Here is a 26,014-nt window from a genome sequence, read left to right on the forward strand (position 1 = left end):
TTAAGCATTGACCCATGAACCAGGAGGTCATGGTTCAATTCCTAGTCAGGGCACATGCCCTGATTGCGTGCTCAATCCCCAGAAGGGGGCGTGCAGGAGGCAGCCCATCAATGACTCTCTCTCATCATGACTCCCTCCCTTTTCCTTCCTCTCTCTGAAATCAATAAAAAGTATTTTTTAAAATGCATAACATAAAATATAGGATTACAAAAAACTCCAATTATATTGAAATCATTGTTGCAATATTTTCAAAAACAAAATTATAGAAATATGTGTTTTTATGCATTAAATAAAATGAGAGCTCTAATCACTACTGTACTTGTGAAGTGGTAATGAGTAGAAATGTTATCTCAAGAAATTGTCCATGACTAGAACATGATATGAAGATATCTGTGCTTTCTCTATAGCTAAGTCACAGGTACTGCTGATATTACTGTGGTTTGTTGCCTACACTATAATTGAAAGAAATGCTAAAGTTCAGTTGGAGGTTAGTAAAATAAAGTTGTAATTTTTCCCTGTCCAAGTTCACATACTTCCTGAATTAAGAACTCCTGTCCTAATTGATCACTATGCTTCACATTTTTATATACATATGTCATTCCACTTCTAATGTAGAGCCTTCAGAGTCTTCTCAATATTTCTCCTTAGGGCTATAGATGGGGGTGGCATGGAATATACAATTCACTTGAAGAGAAAAGCAGCCCTTAACATCTGGGAGCTGGCCTAGCACTCAGCTGGGGTTTGGTGTTACCCTGGCTTCCTAAGGACACCCAATCCAGAGCAAAGCCCCGCTTCCTTGACCTCACCCCCAAATCACCCAAGGAAGCCCAAATGCTATAATAGATAAATCATCTAACACCCTCTTACGGAGATGCCCCACTGTTTCCCAAAGTGTATGTTTTCCTAGAAGCAATAAGAAATAAACCCAACTTGTTCAACCACAGTGGTGTTCCAAGTGGCCTTTGACTAGAGGGCCGTGACACTAGAGGGCCACCATACAAACCTCCCCAATCTTCCGGATGCCCGCCTGGATGAGTTTCTATGGAGTTAGGAAGTGAAATACATTATGAAATATGAAACACACACCCCCCCCCCATTATGACATACTGTAGCAATTACGCGAGATCACAGGCTTTAAAGGCAAACTACCTAGTTTTGGATTCTGGCCTCCCACTTTCCTTCTTTGTGGCCTTGTACAGATTACTTCTCTGTGCCTCAGTTTCCTCATCTATTAGGTCGGGAATAATAATCGTGCCCACCTACTTTGGTCGTTGAAAAGATTAGATAAGCATGTGTAAGGGGTTTAGGACTGAGCTGGGCACGTCGTAAACGCCACGTTAGTGCTTACTATTCTCGTTAATAACATAACTGTCCTTATTACTTATTTCTACTAGAATTAAGGGACCAACATTTGATTCCCAGCGAGGGGCATACACTTCGGTATATCAAAGAGAAAACAAGGGACTACAGGCCGCAGCAGGTTAGTTTAAGAGCTCAGAAACGGTAAAGAAAAATTCTGAAAACCTTTCGCGAGGAAAATCCAGGCCCCGAAGTCAGCGGCTTCCGGCGCAGAGGCTTCCCGAGCCGCCCGAGGCCCATCGGGCGCCCCCGCCCGGCGGCGGCGCGCAGAGGATTCCCAGCCCACGCCGCGGGGCTGCCAATCAGGCCGGCGAAAGCAGATTCTCAGCGCCGCGAGGCGGCCGGCCGTCCCTCCTCGCTCCGCCTGGTGTCGCCCACGCCGAACTGGCGCTTTCTGGCCGCCTAGCAACCGCCGGCGCAGGGGCGGAGCCTCCGGGAGGCGGGGCTTAGCTTCGCCCGTCGCGCTAAGCGCGACGCGCTGCAGCTTAGCGACGTCGCTTCTAGCCCCACGCTTCCGAACTAAGCTTTCGCGGGATCCACTCGGCTGTACCGCGGTCACCCGCACCCGCAGCCCGTTCGCGGTAGGAAGAATCAGGACCCTAACCGGCCGCCGTAGCCGCCTCTCTGTAGTGGGCGGGGTCTAGGTCGGGGTGACCCCGCCAGAGCCGCCGTTGCCAGCGACATGTTCAAGGTGAGAGCTTGGAGCCCGGTCACTGCTGTCACCGCTCCCTCCCGGTGTCCCGGAGCCCTCCCCGCGCTCTCGTGGGCCTCTCTGGGGACTAGGCCCTACTCGCCCTGAGGCTTTTCCCGCCTCCGGGCCGGCTGCATCTTGGTCCCGCGGTTCATTCACCTGTCCGCTTTGAGCCGGCTGCTGCCGGGCGGAGGCGTGAGACTCCGGGGCGGGTGGGTGGGGCCATTTGGGTCGTTTTCTCGTGAATAAAACACTTTGAAAAATCAAAGTACCCCCGAAAGTATCCACCCTGTCCCCGCTGGTGCCCTCTTGGGTTTGTGGGTAGGGTGAGGCCATCTCGGGGCACTGCGGGGGTTCGTCTTTGGTTGCTTGGCCGGGTCCGGTTTCAGAACCTAGTGTATGAATGGGGGAGGGCCACCCTCTTGAGCTGCTGCAGGATGTGGGGTTTGCTGGCTTAGGAACGGCTGGGCGAGGGGGGAAGCTGGAGCGTTGCCCCCCTCCTTAGTGAACATTATTTAGTATGGACAAGTCGACCTCTTTCTTCACATTTTGCGAATTCGTGTCCTTTGAAAGAAATCGACTTGTACAGTGAAGACTTTGTTCGAAAATCTGCATTTTAACGTAAAGTTGTTATTCTATTAAGAAAGTAAATGGTAGTTTCTATCATGAAAAACAAATCACAAGCTGCCAGAAATTAGTTTGCAAGAAGCATTACACCCATAAACTAATGCTAATGCAATTTCAAAAATACCAAGAAATTTTTTTGAGTTCGTGCAATGTGCTTTGGGTGCATCAGTACAGGCTATAAAATCAGGACATAGATTTCTGCCTTCCAGTCCTGGCACTGCCACTTTCTAGCTGTGTGACCTTGAGCAAGTCACTTAACCTCTTTGTACTTGGTTTCCTGTTGGTGAAATTGGGGGAGTAACATCTGCCTCATAGGGTTGTTATAAGGAATAAATAAGTTCATATGTGTAAAGCACTTGGAAGGGTCTCCGGCACATAGAAATACCATCTAAGCATTCACTTTTATTTTGTCTTCAGGCAGCTCACAGTTTAGTCAGGATGACAGATCCAATAAGCAACTTTCATTCGTTTGATTAGCTTGTGTTGAACACCTATTATGTGCTAGAAACTCAGTTCAGCTTTAGGGTGCAACGACAAAGGATATGCTGTGATCAGTTTACATAGGTATCAACAATGTACTGTGGTAGTAAAAAGGAGAGCAGATCTACTCTGCCTACCTAACCTGGGCTTCTTAACCTGTGGTCCTCAGCCCCTCAGAAGTGTCTGGATAGAATCCAGGGAGTCCCTGATCTCTGGTGGAAAAAGAATTTTTATTTTCACCAACCTTCAACTGAAATTTAGCAATTTCTTCAGTCATGAATGTAGGTAACTGTCTGTTATCTGTTGCTGGAGAATGAGCCACTGCAAGCCAGTGCCTTAAAACAATGATTTATTCTCATCATCTATAGGTTAACTGGGCAGTTCTATTGGCATCCCCCAGTGGCTGAATTCAGCTGGTGGCTACACTACAAGGTGGTCTTACTCCCATGTCTGGGGGCTTGGTACCCCTCAGTGGGCCTAAGTTGAGCTTCCTCACATGATTACTGGGTTCCAAGAGGGCAAGTTTCAATGTACACACTTATCTGCTTGCATTACATTTGCTGATATCAAGACAAGTCACATGGCCAACACCAGGGTCAATGTGATGGGATACTTCATCAAAGCATGGGTGTGAGGAGGCGTAGTTCACTGGGAGCCATTAACTTAATAAGCTACTATAGCAACAAATCACAATATTATTAACAGTACCTGTCACCAAAACCAATGCAAGTCAAACATTTTCACATCACATTACAGTTGCAGATGTCATTTATGCTCATCACTACTTCAAAATTAAAGTAGTTATAGGACTTACTGTTCGATCTTTTTATTTAATGAGCTAATAAGGAAGCACATATTACTATGTCAGATTGGGGGTTTTAAAAATATTTTTGTAACTATTGCAATATAATTGGTATTTTATGCAATTAGAAGCATTACTTTGAGAAGGAGTCCATAGGGCTCACCAGACTGCCAAAGAAGTCCATGGCACAAAAAGGCAAGGAACCCCTGGGGACTTCAGGAGAGGCTTCACCAAGGAGACATTTAAATTTACTTGAAAGACAAGTAGGAGTTCTTGAGGTGGATGAGCTGGGGAACATCAGCACTGGTATTCCATTGGGGGAAGTGCCAGGAACTCAGTTCTGCTGTGTCAAGGGAAAGATAGAGTGAGCTGAAATGATTCAAACATGTAGTTGGAGTAGAAAGACGCAGGAGACCTTGGAGAACACCAAAGTACAAGGAGTAGGCAGAGGAAGAGGGGACACCAGAGATGTTGGAGAAGCAACTTTCGAGAAGTAGAAGCACAAAACAGTGATGTTTAGAAAATTAAGGGAGGAAAGTTTCAAGAAGGATAGGCTGTGTTAGGATGCTTTCAGCTGGGAAAACCCAGTTGCTTAAATAGTAAGGAAAATTATCTCACAAAGTCCAGAGGAAGGGTGGACTCGTGTGGGTCAACAATGTCATCAAGGACCCAGTCTCTTTTCTTGGCTTTCAGCAATAAGTTTGGTTCCCCTATGTTGCAAGATTACTGCCTGTAACACATGCTTTCCCATTCACTAGAGCAAGAGCAAGAGAGGGCAAAACTCCTTCAGTCTGATTGGACCAACTTAGGTCAGGAGTCTGCCCATGACCCTTTAGTGATCGCTAAGGGAATGCCATGCTCTGCGTGGCTTAGACACAGGATCATCTCCAGATAGGGTCACTTTACCTTAATCACATGGGAGAAATGAGTTCATGAACACAGTGGGCGAATGGAGACTGGATATGTAACCAACAGTGTCCATTACAGAAAGATGAGTTAGGTGAGTTTGGAGAAGTGGTCATTGATTTGGGCAATTTGGAAAGTTTTCATGATACGTTTGGGTTTACTGATGGAAGTGAAAGCTAGGTTATATGGCTGGTGACCAAGAGATGTGTAAATGTGCACAATGATCGATAAGCTTGACTGTCAAGGGAAGGAGAGAGAATATGCTAACTAGAGGGACACATTGGGTCAGGATTCTAGAGTTTTGTGGTTGTGGCAGTATTCAAGATCTGGCAGTGTTTATGGCCTAGGGAGGAATTGGGGAGGGAGCGTTTACAAGAGAGAATTCTTCAGCTTCAAAAGGAGGAGAGAGAATCCCTCCCTCCTGTGAGATGGTAGGAGAAGGATGGGAGTGACAGTAGACCACTGGTTCTCATCTGGATGGTGCCAACCCCCTCTGAGTACTTGGGTGGCTCTTCACATCTTTAATTTAGTTGGGTTGAGCATTTGTATATTGAAGTATAATTCTTATAAATCTTTCCTTTTTGTTCTCCATTATGTTACCATCAAGTCAGTCTACTGGTCTCTTTTTTTGGACTTACGTGTGTAAGTGGGTGAGAAGCTTTGAGGGCTCTGCTGAGAGCTGCTAGGGCAGGTCTATCATGATTGCAGCCTGGGAATGGAGACAGAGCAAATAGTAGGATTGATCTGGGTTTGGGCATTATCAGCTTGGGTCACCTAGGACCCAAGGGTGAAGGAGCTGATAGTATAGGTGTTGGTGGAAAAAGTACAGTGTGTGTGACTAGTTATGTGCATATACAATTAAAATACTTGAGCTGTAACCAGTTTTGATTTAGCTATTCATCTTCAGGTCAGCAGAGGGCACTGGTGGATTATAAAACACTTTTGAAGGGCCGCCCAGTATTTGCATTTTATTGCAGGAAGCAGCTTTTCAGGGTGCTGCTCCTGGAAGTGTGGATATCGAGTACATGCACCCAGCCCAGATTCACATTACTAGATTTCATTCATTACACAAATGCTTACCATGTTCCATCTATGGGCTGGGCACTGTGCTGTACCCTGGTGGGTACAAATGAAAAGACTCAGTTCTTACCTAGGAGAGAGTCCCTAAATTTGTCTGCATATCAGAATTAGTCAAGAGACAAATAGTTTCCAGGGCCCTGGCCACAAATCAGGTTTAATTTATAAGTGAGATCCAGGAACCTCTTTCTAGTTTTGAAAAAAACCCCAGGTGACTGAAACTTCCATTTCAGGAGCTCACAATGCTGTTAGCAGCACATACATAAACAGCCCATTCCAATGCAGTGGGGTAAGTGCTCTGATAGAAAAGTGTTGGGGAAATATAAATATAGAGCAGTGTGTCTCAACCTTGACTGCACGTTAGAACCATCTAGGGGGCTTTTATAAGTCCTGATGCCCCAGACCAATGCCATCAGAATCTCTAGGGTTGGGATCTAGGCATCTAGGTTTTAGAGCTTGCAGCCAACTCTGAGAACCATTGACATAGAGGAACAAGCACCAGCAGGGGGCATCAGGAGACTTTGTACAGGAGACCGTGCTTGCGCTGACCTTTGAAGCTGGACAGAAGGTTGAAAAGGCCTTCCAAGTAGAGGAGAAAAGTGCTTGCAAGGACACGGTAGTGAGAATTCAGCACAGCATTAAGACCTTACCGTGTTACTGTGGGCAAGATACCAAAGTTCTCTGTAGCTATGTCCCCATCTGTAAAGCAAGGATGAGACTAGCACCAACCTCAAATTGTGTGGATTAAAGTAACTCAGACCTAAAGTTTAGCATGGTGCTTGGTACAAAGTAAGTATTGATAAATGCGAGCTGTTAGTCACTTTTACTTGGCCTCTTGTAGGAGGCTGCTACAGTAGTGGTTTTTCTCCTTTTTACTTACAGCAGTAGTATGGTGGTGCACATTCATGGGGCTTTCTGAAAGTGTTTATTCAAAACTTGGTAGTTGACTGGATGTGGCAGAGGAGAGAGAAGGACAACTCAAGGATACTGTTTAAGCTTTTGGCTTGGAAAATTCAGTGACTGTTAGAACCATTCATTGAAATGGGAAAGTGGAAGAAGGCCGAGTTTGGTTTGGGGGGAGATGATCATTTGATATTGAAGAGTTTGGGCTTGTTGACATATCTGTGGACAGTAAGAAGCGATATTCAGTTGAGATGGAATCCAAGGGTATGGAGTTTTCATGAGAGAGATGTGGGCTGGAGATGGGAGAAGCCTCAGATGCCTCGGCTCCAGAAGTGAAAGCTGGTCTGCATCAGTTCTTTTACTAAGGACAGAGATGTGACCTGTACTCAGAGCTCCCTACCCAGAGAAGCCTGAGGTGACCTTATCTTAGGCTCTAGGGCATTATTACTATCAAACCTCGAACAATTTGGTACTCAAACAAAGGGGAGAATGTGCCAGTATGAGTGAGTTTACCTCTAAACCGCCTATTGTTAACAACTCAGGAAGTTGTGCTGTGAATATTTTTGTGGTTTTTTTGTTTGTTTTTTTGCTTTTGTTGCTGGCAAAATGGAGTATTAGAACAATTTTAAAACATAAAGAGGCCATCAAGAGTGCTAATACTGCTAATGGTGTGAAAGAAACTGATCACAGGCAATTGAAGAGGTAGAAAAACTGTTGTTGATTTGGATAAATGGAAAGCAGTGGATGCTGCAAGCTTACCTGAAAGACACCCCTGGAACGAGTGCGGAGAGTGATTCGTTTAAGGCTAGTAGGGGGTGGTGCGATAAATTTAAGAAAAGAAGTGTTTGTTTATAGATTAAACAGTACATTAGACATGTACTGTATATAAGAAAGGATAAAACGGAATCATTTGGGGGTCTGGAATGAATTCAATTTATATTATTTCTAATGGGGAAAAATGATTTGGTTTTCGAACAAGTCGCTTCTCGAACAGCCATCTGGAATGAATTAAACTTGAGAACCGAGGTTCCACTGTACCTCATATACTCTTTGTGGCTGTTTGGTCTTGATGCCTTTATTGCCTATCTTACTTTCTTAAATTAATTTTCTTACCATGAATAATATGTTACAGCGGTACCTCGGTTTTCGAACGTCTCCATGGACGAACATTTCGGTTTACGAACTGCTGTAAATCCAAAAGGAAATGCTTCAGTTTTCGAACACGCTTGGGAAGTCAAACATGCCACTTGGCTTCCGCTGAGGACAAGATCCTGAGGCCTCCCTGTCTGCTGTGGATCCCTCGGTTTTCGAACGTTTTAGAACTTGAACGGTCTCCGGAATGGATCATGTTCGAAAACCGAGGTCCCACAAACTGATGAGAGAATTGCACTGCTAAATGGAAAAGGGACATCATATGTAAATTGGAAAAGAAATATTGTAACTTCATTTTACTCAAATATTATTTTAAATGCCACATATTTTGAAAGACGATAAAGATATTTTCCCCTACAATTTAAGCATCTTTGAGGGAATTCTTGAGGCATTATAGTGAGTCCATTTTTACTCACATGACTAACATGAGGCGGAAGGCAATTGTCGTCAGTGAATTTGGCATTCTTTGTGCACATAGTGGTCTATTAGGAAATGAAACCTATTAGGAAACCTTCTCTGTGTACACAGTGATCTATTAGGAAATGAAACCTAGATAGACTTTGACAGAATAGCTCTTCCTCTTAGAAAATATAGATTTTTTTTTTTTAGTTGCTTGAAAAATATAGAAGCATTTGAAAGGCAAGTCTTTTTTAAAAATATTTTTTTATTTCAGAGAGAGGAAGGGAGAGGGAGAGAGAGATAGAAACATTGATGATGAGAGTCATTGATTGGCTGCCTCCTGCATGCCCCCAACTGGGAATCAAGCCCACAACCTGGGCATGTGCCTTGACCAGGAATTGAACTGGGATCTCCTGGATCCTAGGTCAGTGCTCAACCGCTGAGCCACGCCCGGCTGGGCTGAAAGGCAAGTCTTGATGTAAATAGTCCCCTGTGATTGTTTTTTCCCCTACCTATATTCCCTTAACTCAGAAAAGAACAAATGGATTTTGGGGTGCCATTCCAAGAGAGAAAATATATATGTTTTTTGGAGATTTAGGTAAGCAGTGGTAGGTTTCTGTCTGGATGAGGAAGTTCAAAAATATTCAAAACGTGGTAAATTACACGTCATCTGTATTCCAACCGTATGAAACCAGTATAGCCCAACCAGATGAGTCAAAACCTGTCTGAAGAAACAATTATCTCAGTCTTTGGCCCTGAGGTTTCCTCCCTATCTATCAGTCATATTTTTTATTTTTCTGTGTGAATTTTGCAAAATCTGATAACTGTTTTTAATGAGTAGGAAGTGAAACAATTATAGATGAAATGTAGTTTCTTTGCTTTGCCAACCTCATTTTCTGGTGAATTCTGCTCTCCAAAGATAAAATAGAAGTTGATTTTCTGTAAGAAAGAGATAAATGTTAATCTTGAAAACAGCCTCAGTTTTTTCTTTAGTCATCTCTTTAGATCACAGTGTGTTCATAGTGGATGAAGAAGAGCTAGGAAGTATCAGTTACTCCAGTACTGAGTTGAAAGTTTGTCATGAAATAGTTCTGTGTTTGTCATAGTTGGAAGACAGTTTTTTCTTTCTGTCGGCTAAAGTCTGAACTCTAAAATGTTGGTGTGGAACAGATTGAAGTGATTGTGGTTTGTATTGTTGAAGTGTAAGTGCTCCCGAATGTGTACATTCAAATGAGTGCCCATCAAAACTGTCTTTTTGAGAGGACAGATTTAATTATTCTGTCAATATATTTCTCCCAAACACAGTCACTGAGCAATATACTTATTACAAAAATATCACTGATCAAAACATTTTTCCCATCTTCTTTTGGCGTTATCTTCATATTTTGTGGTAAATTCTTTAGAATATCCTCAGGAGCTAGCTCTTTTTGTTTTTTTCATATCACAACACAAATCAATATTCATTGGAAAAACTTCAGGAAATGCAGATAATACTAGAGACTCCCACTATTTATAGAAAACCACTGTTAACATCTTTTCAGACTTGTTTCTGGGCATACTTATATATGTTATATCCTCAATTTGATGTTTTTTTAAAAAAAACTCACATGCCCGGCCGGGCGTGGCTCAGTGGTTGAGCGTCGACTAGCATCCAGGCGATCGGGGTTCGATTCCCGGTCAGGGCACATGCCCGGGTTGCGGGCTCCATCAATGACTCATCATTGATGTTTCTATCTCTCTCTCTCCCTCTCCTTTCCTCTCTCTGAAATCAATAAAGATAAATTTAAAAAACCAAAAAACTCACAAATTCCCCCTTTTTAAACAGATACAATTTTCTAATCTTTCTCATTTTTATTTCAGATATATTGAGACAGATTTTCTTACAAGCTGAAAATTTGATCTGAAGGCATTTAGAAATGGAAGCCATAGGATCACATATTGAAAGTAAATTTCGTGTACTAATTTGTTATATAAATAGTTGCAATAAGTTTTGACTCAGTATATGATCCATCAAGATTACTACTTTGAAGAAAAAATACTTTTTTTTGAGGAGGCATACTGTTTATTTTTCTTTCTGGCTGTATGGATTTTTTTTCTTTCTTACCATCTTAACCATTTTTTTTAGGTTTTTTTTGGTGCTAAAAAGTTACATAATATAAAATTAGCATCTTAATCGTTTTAAGTGTACAGTTCAGTAGTGTTAACTATATTTACACTGATGTGGAAAAGAGCTCCAGAACTTTTTCATGTTGCCAAACTGAAATTCTATACCCATGAAACAACTCCCATTTCCTCCTTCCCCCAGCTCTTGGTAACCACCATTTACTTCCTGTTTCTATGAATTTGACTACCTTAAATACCTCATATAGATGAAATTATTCAGTATTTGTGTTTCATGGCTGGCTTCTTCACTTAGCATAGTGTCCTCAGGGTTCTAATATTCCACTGTACGTATATACCACATTTTTTTTACCTGTTCATCTTTCCATGGACACTTGGGTTGCTTCCACTTTTTAAAAAATCCTCACCCAAAGATATATTTTTATTGATGTTAGAGAGAGGAAGTGGCAGGGGGGAGAGAAACATCTGTGTGACAGAGAAGCATTGATTGGTTGCCTCTTTAACACCCTCCAACTGGAGATCAAACCCATAACCTAGGTATGTTCCCTGACCTAGAATTGAACCCACAGCCTTTTGGTGTACAGGACGACAGACGCTCCAACCGGCCGAGCCACCCGTCTGGAGCTTGCTTCCACTTTTTGGCTATTGTAAATAACATTGCTATGAACATGGCTGTGCACATATATCCTCTGGATAAATACCCAGAAGTGGAATTACTGGATCATATGGGAGTTCTATTTTTAATTTTTTGAGGAAGCTGCGTAGTGTTTTTCTTTATGGCTGCACCATTTTACAATCCCACCAACAGTGCCCTAGGGTTCCAGTTTCTCTCTATCCTTGTGAACACTTGTTATTTTCTGGTTGTTCTTTTGACTATTTTAAGGGGTATGAGGTGAGAAAATACCTAATTTAAAAAGTGTTTAAGTAACACTGAAATAAATTCCTTGAAAAAGTCAAAACAGTACAATTAAGGTAATTATCAGGTTTCCATTGTCTGCTTCCCTCTAACCCCCTTCTCAGAGAAAGCCTCTGTTACCAGTTTGGTGTGTGGCCCTCCAGATTACACAGGATTGTCGTATAAAATACAGTGGTGCTTCGGTTTTCAAGCGTCTCCGTGGACAAACATTTCCGGTTACGAGCGCCGTAAATTCGGAAGGCAATGCTTCGGTTTTCGAACCCGCCTGGGAAGTCGAACGTGCCCCGCGGCTCCCGCTGAGGGCAAGGTCCTGAGGCCCAGCTGTCGGCTGCGGATCCCGTGGTTTTTGAACGTTTCAGAGTTGGAACCATCTCCCGGAACAGATCACATTCAAAAACCGAGGTCCCACTGTATAGGTACTTTACTGAATGCTCCTTTTGGGAGTGAGGGCACATTTTTTGGTATATCAAGAATATGGACTCATTTAGTTTCTCTTTTTATTTTTAATTCAATTTATGACACATTAGTAAGGACAGTGATGTAGCCTGATCTGGGCATAATTGTTGATTGTTTGAATCATTTTGTTTTACCCTAAATTCTTTCACATGTTTATTTTTGTTTTATGTTCTGTTTTTTTTTAGAACAAGAATAACCTCAAATATATTGTTAGTTTTCAAAGACCTTTTTGAAAAAAAATCCATTTCAGATTTTTACTTATTAAATAACTGAAAAGAATCCAATTAAAAGCATTTTGTTTTTAAATGAAAAATGCTTTCACATGGAAATTATTGCAGAAAAGGTTGATTGAAGATCAAAGAGCCGGTGTAGCATGGTGGGTGATACATAATTGTGCCTCATTTCCTGTAAATAGGGGAATATCTAATTTTAAATGGCATTAACTTTAAAATGTCCCCAAATACATTTATTTTACAAAATGATAGATATAAAAATGATCTTATGCAATAACTGTGGAAACAGCTGCACATTTTAATGTGCAGGTTATATAACAGCTAAAATGCAATAATTAAAGCTTTAGATTGCCCTGGCCGGGTGGCTCAGTTGTTTAGAGCATTGTCCCGTACACCAAAAGGTTGCGGGCTCAATTCCTGGTTGGGGCTCATACAGGAAGCAACTGATTGATGTTTCTCTCTCTCTCCCCCCCTTCCTCTCTCTTTAAAAATCAATAAAAATATATCCTCAGGTGAGGATTAAAAAAAAAGGCATTAGATTTATTTATGCAGTTTTTGATACCAAATTATTTTGAGTGGATTATTGTCAAAAATCCTACTTGACCTTAATATTAAAAGGGAACTTTTTGATTTAGGATGTTTTTGAAATTAAAGTAGCAGCCATGGTTTATGGTTGCTTTTATTTGCTCTGTATAGCAGTCGAATCTACCACAAGCTGAAAAGATTGTGGTATGTCAGAAATCATCCTCATGTTCCAAACCTTTGGTTTCTTTTGTTACTTCTCTTTACTGAGCCTGTTCCTAGTGATGCTGAGTCTTAACATCAGCCTGTTGGGTGACTGCGAAAAGATAGAAAGGAGGGTGGCAGGAAGGCAGGCGGAAACTTTCCGATTGTTGATTCCGCCTTCTCTCTGCAGTTTCCCAGAATTTCTTGTTGTGGTATTATTCCGTTTTCTTTGTCACTCCTGCCCCTTGTCTGTTAGTGCACTTACACAGGTGGTGTAATTATTTGTTTATCCGCTTTATTAGGCTGTGGAGGCAGTGACCACATCTTATTGTTTTCGAAGTCTGTTTTCATTAAAGAGTTGCTTTGAAGTTGTCCTTTGACTGTGTGGCTTGTAGGGCCATTAAATGAGGTAGGAAAACTCAGAGAAAAGTAGGTTTTGGAGAAAGAAAATTCATTATGAGGTAGTAATTGAAAAACTTGGTGCAGATGCCCGTGGGGAGTTAGACATACAAGCTTGAGGCTTAGGAGAGGCCCTGGCTGGGAATACTAATGTGGGCATCAATAGCGTAGGGTTGGAGTTAGAAACAAGACTTAGATTTAACCGAAATTGCTTGAAGTGAGAAGAGGAGAGGGTGTGAGGAGACGGTCAGGGGTTCATGAACTTCGAAGAGCCAGACAAAGGAAGACAAGGCCTACAGAGCTTGTAGGATGGAGCTAGAGGAGAAACTTGGAACAGAGGAAGAGAGAGGTTGAGGATGGTGGGGTGGCCACCAGTTTCACGGTGCAAGCAAGGTGCCAGATGTTCGCTGAAGTTTAGATAACTGGGAGGCCTTGGAAAGAGCGGTTTTAGGCACCTTGAATAGTGAAGGGAGGACGGAATAAAGTAGAGAAAACAGTCTCTATAGCTTGGTGTTGAAATATAACACATACAGAAAAGTGTAGAGATCACAAGTGAATTTTTGCAAACCGACCACTCTAGAATCCCTTGTCAATGTAAGAAACGTCCAAACCGGTAGAGAATTTTTACAATTTTATTTTCAAACTGACGATTGCCAGGAAGCCAGATCTCAGCAGATTGAGAAAACGCTCCCCAAAATGGCAGTTTTATCTCTTACTTTTTACATCAGAATCCAAGGAGAGGACTTAAGGGGGTTACATGAAAGTCATTGGTGATAGATTAGGGAGGCAGGAGAAAGCAAAGTGGGGAAATCCTTGAGATTGGATAAAAAGTAGCACGAATAGACACTTTACATTGTTGGGTACAGGATCGTTAACAATTAACATTTACAGCACATAGAGATGGTATGCCTGGAACAAGGTGACAAAGAGGGGTTCTATGGTCTGTGCTCTGGTAGAAGGTTGTGCCCTGAGGGGTCTGGAAAACAGAAATTACCCTGACATTCCAAAGATTTGTTATCATAGATACAAAAAGACAATAGACAGGCGCAGTTAAGGTTTACATTGACCTTTGTCAGGGAAGATCTAGGCCAAGGACATGACTACATGGCATGACTCACTTTTAGTTAGGAGGTTTTCATTTCAGACCATCCTATGTGGTTACTTTAGGTCCCTGAATTTGTAAGGCCTCCCCGAGCTCCTCAGGTTTAGTGTGTGTGTGGCCCCTTTTTTCCCCACACCCTCATGGCCCTTCTAGTCACTCAGTAGCTTGCTAAGGGTATCCACTATTCTACCTCCTAACCGTGGTCTATTTTTAAAATAAATTTGTCAGTGGAGGGAGATGGAAGGATAGGGTGGTAGTTAGAAAGGGAATTAGGGGTAGGAGGTATTAGTTGTGTTTTGTTTAAAGATTTTCTTGAATGTTAAATCCTGTAACTTCTCTAGCTGGTGGCCAGTCACTATTTCTTTTTATGTTTGGGACAGTTTTCATTTTACTCTTTCAGATGTCTTTAAAAGTAAGTATGTTTGGAGTATTTATACAAATTAAGTGGAATAACTGTTCCCTAAGCATCTGCTGTGCAGTAGTGGTTTTCTAAACTTTGCTGAACATGGGAATAGGTTCTTGGGCCCCTCTAAGGTTTACTGAATGAGATACTCTGGGAATCTTTGCTTCTAAAAAATTCCCCGGTGATTCTGAAGCCTCGTGTACACAGTCCTGCAAAGCAAGGCTTACATTTTATCAAGAAGGAAACTGGTATATATTTTAAATGAAAGATCTAATAAGGTAATAGTTCTAGAATTGTGGGAAAATAAAGGGCCACCCTTCTTAAAAATGGGAGAGACTGTATACTGGATTCTCCATAAAGTTGAAAAAGAAAGCAAGTTGTTAGGGTTTTGAGACCCAGCATTATTAAACATCCTAAAGGGTAGCTTATTTAGCTTGAAGCTTTTGTTTTTAAAGCAGTTTTACAGGGACTCAATCAGAAAGAGGTCCGGGAGCCCTGGCCGGGTGGCTCAGTTGGTTGGAGCATCGTCCTATGCGCAGAGAGATTGCAGGTTCAATTCCTGGTCAGAGTTATAAAAAAAAAACAGTGGTCCTGGATCTAGACTTCTGGGCCAGAATTCTGGGCAGTGCACTTTTATTGCAAAACAAGAACTACTCCCAAACCTGGTGTTCAGTTTTCATTAACAATTAAGCCCCCTGTGGAGATACTTTGCTAGGGAACAGAATCAGACAGAAAGTTTAGCCACGTGAGCCAGGGAGCTTAGAGACACTCTCCAGGAGGTTTGCAAAGCTATAAGGGTCACCAACTCATCTTTGTTTGAGCCAAATTTTATTTTTCCCTATAACTATGGGTTTCTTACACCTATATTCAAAACCAACACAAAAACAAACCAATACATTGGGGTCCCTACTTTGAGACCCCCAACCAGCTGAATTCTAGGAGAGGCATCTAGTAACTGAAGGGTACACTCCAGAGGATAGGCTAGATATAGAGCAACACAGCTTCTGGATCTAGTTAGTCTGTTGCTATAGCTTAGCACTCATGGAAGATGCAGCTCTTAACCTAGCGGGCTTGACTTTGATCCTGCAAGCCAAACTCATCTGGTCCAAAGTCCAACATGTCTAATGAGCCTTTGGAAGGTACGTATGTACCCAGTGGCTGAGCCAAACCACCTGCCCTGGGGTAGAGAGTGAGCCTGGCAAACAAGGATTCTCAAGAACTGTCACTTGGAACAGTGAGTGCTTAGGCCATGGGCATGTGCACGTTAGAGGTTCCAGCCCTTCATCAAAAAAGTTCCAGGGGAGAACTCACTTCCCAGGAGGTATTTTTAATCTGGTTGTACCATAATGGGTCTCATGGAGAGAGAACAGCTTTATGTTCATGTTTCACAAGGCAACCCAACAGGAGTACCGACGGGAGAAAAGGTGATAAAGGCCAGAGCTCTGGTGATTATGACCCACATCGAGGTAGCTGGTTAAATCTTTCTTCAAAACACTTAACTTTCAGATCAGTATTCTCTTACTTCCTTGGGGAGTCAAAAGATTGAAGAAAGTGCCTCTGTTGCCCTCACACTTACCTGGGGGTGACCTCTGTACATTTTGACAGCCTTTCCCTTTTTATTTTTTAAAAAAATGTATCTTTATTGATTTCAGAGAGAGGAAGGGAGAGGGAGAGGGAGAAAAACATCAATGATGAGTCATTGATCGGCTGCCTCCTGCACGCCCCCTACTGGGGATTGAGCCGGAAACCCAGGCATGTGCCTTGACCGGGAATTGAACCACAATCTCCTGGATCATAGGTCGATGCTCAGTTGCTGAGTCATGCCAGCCAGGCAAGCCTTTCCCCTTTTAAATTCTGATATTGAATGGATTAGCCTGAGTACTTATTATGAACTCTAAGAAATTTAATGATAGCCACCCGGCAGGGGTCCAGTGTCCACAATTCCCATTTGTGATAACATCTGGTCCAGCCCAGGTGGAATGGGGTGGTCTTTTCCCAGGAAGAGCCCCCTTTGATGCCAGAAAGGAAAGTGAACCCCTCAAGATGTCGGGCAGCACATAAGCATCAGGCTTGTCTGCCTATGGACCTTTTACACAGGCTCCTCCTATGGTTTCCATCACACATTCAGTACCACCTGCTCCTTACCACAGTCAGGTGTGTGGCTGACTCTGTCCTAGGAATGACCATTGGCCTGCAGTTGCCACCCATATGTTGGCATGGATTTGGCACCACTTAGGTGTGCATAGATCCTTTTAGAAATATAGTTTGCATACAGTGAGATGCACAGATTTTAAATTGTACAGATCTTACAACAATTTGAGTTTTGACGTCTCTGTACACCTTCTGTAACCCTCACCCCAATCAAAATATAGATAATTTCTTTCATCTCAGAAAGTTCCCTTGTACTCCTTCTCAGTAAGTCACCCCCCCCCCCTCCACACTTTACCCCCAGGCATCTACTGCTCTGATTTCTGTTACTATGTATTAGGTTTGAAGCCATAGAGTTTAGAACATACAGAGTTTCTTAAAGTCTGCATGGTAAAAGATGTCAGCAAATAATATTTATTTAAGTAAATTAGTACTTCTCAATGGGGCTGGGGGATGCCCCCCAGGAGACTTTTGGCAGTGTGTGGAGACATTTTGAACTCATGCCAGGGGATACTCCTGGCATCTAGTGGGTAGAGGCCAGGGATGCTGCTAAGCCCCCTGCATGCACAGGGCAGCCTCACAGCAAAGAATGATCCAGCAGCAGATATCAACAGTGTCCTGTCGGGACTGAAAAACCCTGAAGTAAAGCATGTACTCTCTGCCCTGGGGAAGATTCACCCAAGTCTCCCGGGATGACCTTTGTTTTGCTTATTTGTTGAGAACGTGCAGGAAGCTAAAAGGGTGACTGCTGGAGGGGGCTTCGTTGGGTGCTACCAACCTGTGGGCACAGTTCTTGCCGTTGAGGGGGAGTGAGGGCAGGCTAGGGGGTAGACTAACAGGAGGAGTGGAAGGAGAACATGACTTGGGCAGTAAAGGGGCAGGCCTAGCACAATATTAAAATGAGAACAGTGGAAAAGAGGAAAAAATAAAGTAGAAATTAATAATCAAAAATCCAATAAATTGTTAAATTTTAAAAATAAAGTTGAGATTGAAAAGAAAAGATGAACAGGAGAATAATTATTAAAAACGTAAAACGTGGGAATCTGAATTAAAGTGAGAGAAGGCCATGAGATGGAAAATGAAATACGTACATAGGATTAAGGATTGAAGGCAGGAATCAAGACTTAAGAAGGTCAATGTAAGGCATTATGTCCAACGAGGATGAAGCTTGGGGTCAGCATGAACCTAAAATGCCTGGAGCTCCAGTCCTGGGTGGGGATGAAAGGGGGGGAGCTACCAGCTATTGCCCATGAGGAAGGGCATCAGAAGCAAAGTCCAGGGTGGGGCCAGCTGGCTCAGTGGAAAGTCCTCAGCTCAAACAGTGCTGTTAGTAGGTCATGGGCAGACTCAGAGGGCAGAGAGCACGAATTCACACCTCCAGATACCAGTAGCCTAGTGCAGGGAGGGACCACACTGACTGGGTCAGCAGTAGCTGGCTAAACTTCACCCTGGAAGCAAAAGAAATTTGTAGCAATATTTCCTTGAAATTAAGACCTTTCAAGATGAACACATAATACTTGCAGGATGTGTTAATTATTTTTAAACCAGTTAAAGTAATAACCACTTTAAAAAAATAACTTCTATCTCTTTGCTTCTGAAATACGGGAATTTCCTTTGTGTGTGTGTGACTTCAGGCATGCATTTATTTTTGTTTGTTTTATCTTTATTGTTGAAAATATTACAGGTGTCCCTCCTTTTTCCCCCCCATTGATCCCCTCCACCCTGCACCTGCCCCCCCCCCCCCAGGCCTTCACCACACTATTTTCTGTGTCCCTGGGTTATGCATATATGCATATAAATTCTTTGGTTAATCTCTCCCCACCCACCCTACCCACCCCCGCCTTCCTTCTGAGATGCGTCAGTCTGTTCCATGCTTCTCTGTCTCTGGATCTGTTTGGTTCATCGGTTTATTTTGTTCATTAGATTCCACATATGAATAAGATCATGTGATACTTGTCTTTCTCTTACTGGCTTATTTCACTTAGCATAATACTCTCCAAGTCACACCATGCTGTCTCAAAGGGTAAGAGATCCTTCTTTTTGTGGTTGCATAGTATTCCATGGTGTAAATGTCCGAGAAGATGCTTGATATGATTTCAATCTTCTTGAACTTGTAGAGACTTGTTTTGTGTCCTAACATGTGGTCTGTCTTTGAGAATGTCCCATGTGTACTTGAGGAGAATGCATATTCTGCAGCTTTGGGATAAAATGTTCTGTAAATGTCTATTGTCGATTAAATCCATTTGATCTAGTGTGTCATGTAGGATCACTGTTTCCTTGTTGATTTTTTGTCTGGAAGATCTATCCAGTAAAGTCAGTGGGGTGTTAAATTCCCCTACTATGACTGCATTGCTGTTGATCTCTCCCTTAAAGTCCTCAAGAAGTTTTTTAAAAAATATATTTAGACGTTCCTATATCAGGTGCATATATGTTTACCAGGGTTATATCCTCTTGTTGGATAGATCTCTTCAGCACTATGTGACTTTTGTTATCTCTTGTTACGGCCTTCAATTTGAAGTCTACTTTGTCTGATATGAGTGTTGCTACCCCAGCTTTTTTTTTTTTCATTTCTATTTGCATGGAAAATTTTTTTCCATCCCTTCACTCTCAGTCCAGACATACATTTCAACAGACATTTTTCTTCTGTTCTGTCTATGTTTTGTGGGTATTACAGAATAGCCTAGTCTTCACAGTACAGGCACTGCAAATCTCAGCACTGGGATTTCCGTGATGCTAAGTCATGCCGAAGTACTTAGAACAGGTCAGCTGCTCCCTTACTTTTCACCTCTCTTCTGTCCATTTAGGCAGGCAGTAAACAGTTCCTGAGCATTTCTTACATGCTAGGCAGCCATGGGCACTAGAAATACCAAGTAAGACATGGCCCTATCCTGAAAGGGCTTTCAGTCTAGTAGGGAGAACTTGATAGACGTAAATAAATGGACAGATAAGAAAAGCAATGACTCTTCCTGCTCTTAGGCAGTGGTACAGAAAGACAAAGCAAGCATAGGCAGAGGACTCAGCATGTGCAAACCCACGAAGCTGGGAGACAGCCTGGGAGAAGTATAGGAAGTTAAGTTTTGTGGGAGAAGGCAGAATGATAGAGAGATGAGGTTAGAGAAGGTTGGGGTGAGATTGTAACGGGCCTTGTTTGGCCCACATGAAAGTCCTAGGTAATGAGTTCCAGAGGATCTCAAATAAGGATAGAAAATAATCAGGTTTGTAGTTTACAAAGATCATTCTTTCACAGTGTGGTGGTTTGAGTCATCAAGAGGCCAGGTGAGCAGTTAGAATGCTGCTAAAACAATCCAGGAAAGAAATGAGGGCCCAAGGGAAAACTGTACAGGAGGAGATAGAGAGGGTGAATTGAGATTATTCAATAGGCAGAATGAAGAGGACTTGACCAATAGAATGGGGGTGGCGGTGAAGGATGACCTCAGAGTTTCTGCTTAGGTTTTCCAGTTGGGTGGTAGCACCCTTTCCCGAGGGAGAAAGTAGAGGAAGTGGGACAGGTCTGGGTCAAGTGCTGTGTAAATGTAGGGGATAATGGAGAAAAAGCTTCCTGACTTGATTCACAGCACACATCCACCCATCAGGCCTAGTGCGGACTTGGAGGCACAGATGAGGTCCTGATGAGTTAGTTTTGGACATGCTTGATCTGGGGAGCTTGTGTCCCATGCAAGTGGAAATATCCAGAAATCAAAGGGTGAGTGAGTTGGTAACTCAGGCTCTGGACTAGAGCTGTGTATCTGAAAGTCACTGGGCATGAATGACTCCCAGTAAGGGAGAGCAAGTCACAGAAAGAGACTGAGTTTAAGAATTGAAATTGAGAGAGACCATCTTTGGATGGGAATGGAAAGGGGAAGCTTCTGAAAGTTTGATTAGCAGAATTACAAAAATAACCTTCACTCTATTCAATGAATTACTAGGTGAGATCATTAAAAACTCCTTCCCTTGTTGATGTGTGTGTGTATCTATACCTATATCTGTATCTGTATCTGTATCTATCTCTATCTATATCTCTTTTATTTTATTTGAAAAGCTAAGTCGAAAAACTTAGAAACTACTGTCTTTGGGAAATTAAGATAAAGGTGACGTGAAAATTAAGTCCACGAGAACCTGTTTTTTAGGTTCTGACTTCCATAAAACTTCAGGAACACATTTATTTCTCATAAAGCACAGGAAGCCTTTCAGGGCAGGAGTGGCTGAGGTTATGAATATGCTCATGTTGTGCACATTCATTTCATAATGTTGAGCCAAGGCTTAAGATTGCTTCTGTGTTTCAGGTAATTCAGAGGTCCATGGGGCCAGCCAGCCTGAGTCTGCTCACCTTCAAAGTCTATGCATCACAGAAAAAGGACTCACCTCAGAAAACTTCTGTGAAGGTTAATGAGGTAACATGCTGTTCATCTTGGGATGTATTTTGAGCATCCAATTTACTTACCATGGGAAGTATACAATTTGTGTATCAGGAAGATATGACATTTTAGAGGACGTTTAATAGGAGGAAATACATTTCCTTATAGTTTATTATTCTTTGTGAAGTTACTAACCTGGCTTTTTCAACAGATAAACTTTAATTAATGGTACTTGGCATAGGGCATAATATTTCCTAGATTTTTACTGGGGAATCTGCTGTGTACCAGTAGATTGTAAGCACAGTTCGGTTCTATGTGATCTGCCTGATTCAAGACTGCTTATCAAGCCAAGAAAACAAATTGATTTTTCCTCCCTCTTAAAAAAAAAAAAAAAAATTAAAGACCTGGCCTCATTTTGCTTCTTCGCCAGATTAGAGGCTTATAAGTAGATGCTTAATGAATACTAAAGAAATAAAACAAGAAATCTTCTCTCCATTCACATCTTTTTTTTTTTTTGTCTGTACTTGCCACTGATAATTTTGGATATTTGATTTCTGTTGCCTGTGAGTAAAGTGACATGGACGTCTGCCTTCAGGCATGAGCAGGGTTACTTGAATGGTGTTTATATAAAACTAAATAGCTTCTCTTTTGCCCTTTAGTCTCTTCTTCTCAGGCCTTGGGGCAGTAGAGTTTTTGAGGGTGAAGAAGGCAGCCAGTAGTGGCTGTGAAGAGTTTCTTCTCTGGGTGGGAAACAAACCTGCTATCCTGCTTTGATTAGCATCAGACTGATCATTTCAACTAAGTAACATGTTCTCCAGTTACTCTCAAGCTTTTATTTTTAACCCCCTCCAGCCTACCCTTTAGAGTAATATTATTCTTTTTCCAAACTAAATCTAAGGCAGAATATCAAATTTCAGTATACAAAACAGACAAAGGAAGGCTGCTTTGTCTGCTACCGGGGGGGGGGGGGGGGGGGGGGGGGGGGGGGGGCCAGTAGAAGGCCTCATAGCACTGCCCTCTTGGCCTTGGCCTTATTGATTAAGGAAATAAGTAAGGTGCAGAGATCCTGTGAAGCAAGGTTTAGGGTACATGTAACCCTTAGAGTCCTGCAGTTCATGAATTATTAGAAATACAATGCTTACAATTTTGGTAATTGATGTTGTTTCATTGCTGTATAGACACTTCTATTTTTTTGTTTTGTTTTTTTAATGTATCCAGCTTTCACTCTACTCCATTCCTGAGGAGGGTCAGTCTAAATATGTGGAGGAGCCAAGGACTCAACTTGAAGAAAGCATCTCACATCTCCGACAGCATTGCGAGCCATATACAAGTTGGTGTCAGGTACAGCTCTTCTGAAAATGGAGTGAACACATTTCTGTTTAGAGTCAGTACTGGAAAGTGTGTATCAGCTGCATGTTTTCAGAAAAAGGCTTGATAAAGCACCCCAAGTTAAGAGTACCTAACTTACACATGTTCATCAGTGTCACCCCTGGGGGGTGGGGCAGAGAGCCGTAGCTCCCTGGCGATGGCTGTTGCCCTAGCTGCACAGAGAATTTCCCTCCCACCGGGTGGGTGCAGCACCATGACTAGAGTGGAGGGCTGGTAGTATCTTGTTGGTCACAGCTATGAAAACACTATTGTCTACCAGTAGAGGATACGGAGCTGGAACTCTAGAGGAAGGAAAAGGGCACAATATAACCATTTATGTCAAGATTGGAAAGTCCCCTCCCACTTAGAGATTCCACAAATCAGTACCACTTTAAACAGTAATGGTTACAGAGCATTTTGAATGCTATAATATGAAGATAAATAACTAAAAGAGGGTAGAATTACATATTTGAGTACTGAACTGTTTGCCCCAGTAACCCAAGAACTACTTAAACAGATTGGATTCTGTCACTGCTCAGGTTTTAGATCAGGCATTTGTCATTATGTTTATGAAGGCATTTCTGTGATTTTTAACATCTAAAACCGAAGTTTACAATTTATAGAATGCTGTCGTGGGCTTTGATACATATGTTTGCTATACTTGATCTTGATTTTGAAAATTGATGGAAAATTAGTAAAAAGCATGTAGATGTGTGTGACATGGTCTAGATTTATTTTGCTTGAAACTTACAAACTCAATTTTCATCCAGAACTTATTTAAAAATTTTAAATTTCCGCTGTCTATGTCAGTGCTTAACCAATTTAGAAAGAAAATAGTAAGCATAGACTCTATCAACAATATGAATTAGGCCATTATACTTAAGTATCATAACCATATTATTGAGTTATATAATACCTAACATCTATACATAATGAGTTGTAAAACACTTAGACTTTATTCTCTTGTTCCAGAAGATTTTTAAGCCATCTGCTAGTGGTTAAGATAAGGTCAGCAAAGTTGTGCAAATATTTTTGTATCATGTAGGCATGACTACTGTTATTTCTCTCTCTCTTTTTTTTGTTTTGTTATGAAAGTACTTTGCCTCTAGCTTTCAACCTAAGATTGCTTTTTGTTTTTTACTTTTTCGTCAGTGCAGCAAAATACCTCTGTAGATGATAAAATAGTTATCAACATGTTTATTTGCACTACTTCTAAATAAATTTTGTGTGATTATAATGGTTTTATTTTCCTGTAGGATAAAGTCTTCATGAATAGAAATATCTTTAATTCTAGCCCCTTTCTTCAAGAACTAATTTAATTTTTTTTATGGTAAAAGGTTATGCCAGCAAAAGAAGTGGGCAGTCACTCTCGACATTAATCTGTAGCTTTTTTTTTTTTTAATGGGGAGCAAAAATCAATAATGAATTTTAATGAAATGATATTCAGTTGTTTTTTTTGTTTTTTATGTCCCTCTCCAAATTTAGCATTTATTATTTAAGTCCATTTAACAGTATTAGGATAACTTGTTCTGACTTGAACTAAATTATATAAAATGAATCCTTTTCCAAGTGGCAACTGGTTCTGATAACTTCTGATACCCACACGTCTCTTTTCTCATCTTCGCTGTAGACTTCTTGAAGGTGGTTACCTTCTAGGTAGTTTTTGGGATCATCTGATGTTCATGTCCAAAGCCTTTTTGTTGTTGTTGCTGTTTTTAAGGGAATATTAACACTTCATTTGCTTTAGGACTAGGGTAACTGTCTTTCCAAAACTTAGATATATAGACTCCTTTGTTACAGTAAAGCTAGTCATTCCTACTTCAAATGAGCAGTTTTTAGATATAAGCTCTAAAATCATGGCAATCAGGAATTAGACTTAATATGAAAGACAGATTTAATCTCACAGGGAAAGGATTGATTATTGAGGGGACTGTTTGTCCATTCTCTTCAATTTTAATAGAGAATGACAAGGCTGGGTTGTTGAAACCACTCTACTTGAAATCTTTGCTTCCTGTGGCAATCATAAGCCATTCTGTGAGCAATTTGCACTGAAGGGGAGATTACAAAAGAAAATAAAGAACACAAAAAACCCAGATAGACACTATGTTTTTGTTTGAAAAGTGTTGATAACATCATAATTTATTCAGTAAAGACAAATATGTTTATTGTTACTTTCTAATCAGCAAATCCTACTCATTCATTTTCTTTTCACCTTTTTAGGAAATGTACTCCCAAACTGAGCCCAAGATGCAAAGTTTGGTTAAGTGGGGGTTAGGTAAGTTGATTTTTAATGAAGTATCATCAGTTTCTTCATTAACATCGGACTCTAACCCGGGTTCCATGGATGGGCTTCAGGAGATCTGTGAATTCCTTAAAATTATATGCAGAATTTTAGAGCTTTGTAGATTTTTCTGGGAAGACAATCTATTGTTTTCATCAGATTTCAGAGGGTTAATGTACCCAAACACTCAGGTAAGTCTCTTCAAGATCATTAGTATTTTGGGGCTAGCAAGTGCAGATATACTGGATTTTTTTCTTTAAATCTATTCCAGGTGCAATGTCCCTAACTCATGGTAACCCACACTGACCCATCAATAGGTTTTCAGAATCAGGAGAGCTCTTTTGCACAGCTATTAATACATTTTATAGAAGTTTAAAGGCAGGAAGAAACTGGGTTGGTGTGCCTAGGAAAGGCCTTATTGCATAATTAGTAGTGTTCTTACATTTTCATTAGTTCTTATTTTTTTCAAATTATAAAAGAAAGTTTATTTAGAAAGTCACAGAGGTAGAAAAGGTGAGCCAGCTGGGCTGCATGGGCTCAGGAACTGAGTTACAGAGGCAAAAGAAGGGCCCTTGGCACTTTGGAAAAAGAAAGGCAGAGAGAATGTGCCTGGGGGAAGGACAGGGGGAAAAATTCAGGCATATGAGAGAGAGAGACAGAGAGAGAGAGACAGACAAACAGACAGACATGCCCTGGGGAAAGAAGGGGGTGTGTAAAGGCATGGGTGTGCTCAAGAGAGAGAAAGTGCACCTTCATTTTGTTTTTTAATTGTTGACAGTATTACAGATGTCCCCTACTTCCCCCCTTTGTCCAGGTTCTTCATTGTTTTTTACTGTCCTTGATTGTTTTCATAAGCATTTATCTCATAGACTCATAAACTGGGTTCACAGTCTATGTTTTGACTAATCTCAGTCAGGAACTGGTAACATTTTATTTCCCTTTTTGGACATCTTGGCAAATCAAACTCTTATTTTTACAAGTGTTTGTTTCCATGACAGAATAAAATAAAATGAGTATAGTTTATTTCTGTGCAAAGATCATGATAGAGTGTTGATGTGCTGATAGCCCTGAAACTACCAGATAAATAAATTTTTCATTTCAAGACAGTCA

The 26,014-nt window shown here is 41.4% G+C and overlaps 1 protein-coding gene across 1 annotated transcript in view; it reads left to right on the forward strand.

The window, feature by feature from the left end:
• The first annotated feature begins 1,841 nt into the window (after window positions 1–1,841).
• APOO (apolipoprotein O) overlaps window positions 1,842–26,014 on the forward strand; it is a 56,118-nt gene continuing 31,945 nt past the window's right edge. The window contains exons 1-4 of the mRNA XM_016215401.2: window positions 1,842–2,050; window positions 21,184–21,291; window positions 22,474–22,596; window positions 24,844–24,898. Coding sequence (XP_016070887.1) covers window positions 2,042–2,050; window positions 21,184–21,291; window positions 22,474–22,596; window positions 24,844–24,898 — 295 coding nt within the window. The 5' untranslated portion in view covers window positions 1,842–2,041. The remainder of the gene's footprint in view (window positions 2,051–21,183; window positions 21,292–22,473; window positions 22,597–24,843; window positions 24,899–26,014) is intronic.

Source organism: Miniopterus natalensis, chromosome X, assembly GCF_054644295.1.
Source record: "Miniopterus natalensis isolate mMinNat1 chromosome X, mMinNat1.hap1, whole genome shotgun sequence".
In the NCBI taxonomy this organism is placed as follows: Eukaryota; Metazoa; Chordata; class Mammalia; order Chiroptera; family Miniopteridae; genus Miniopterus; species Miniopterus natalensis.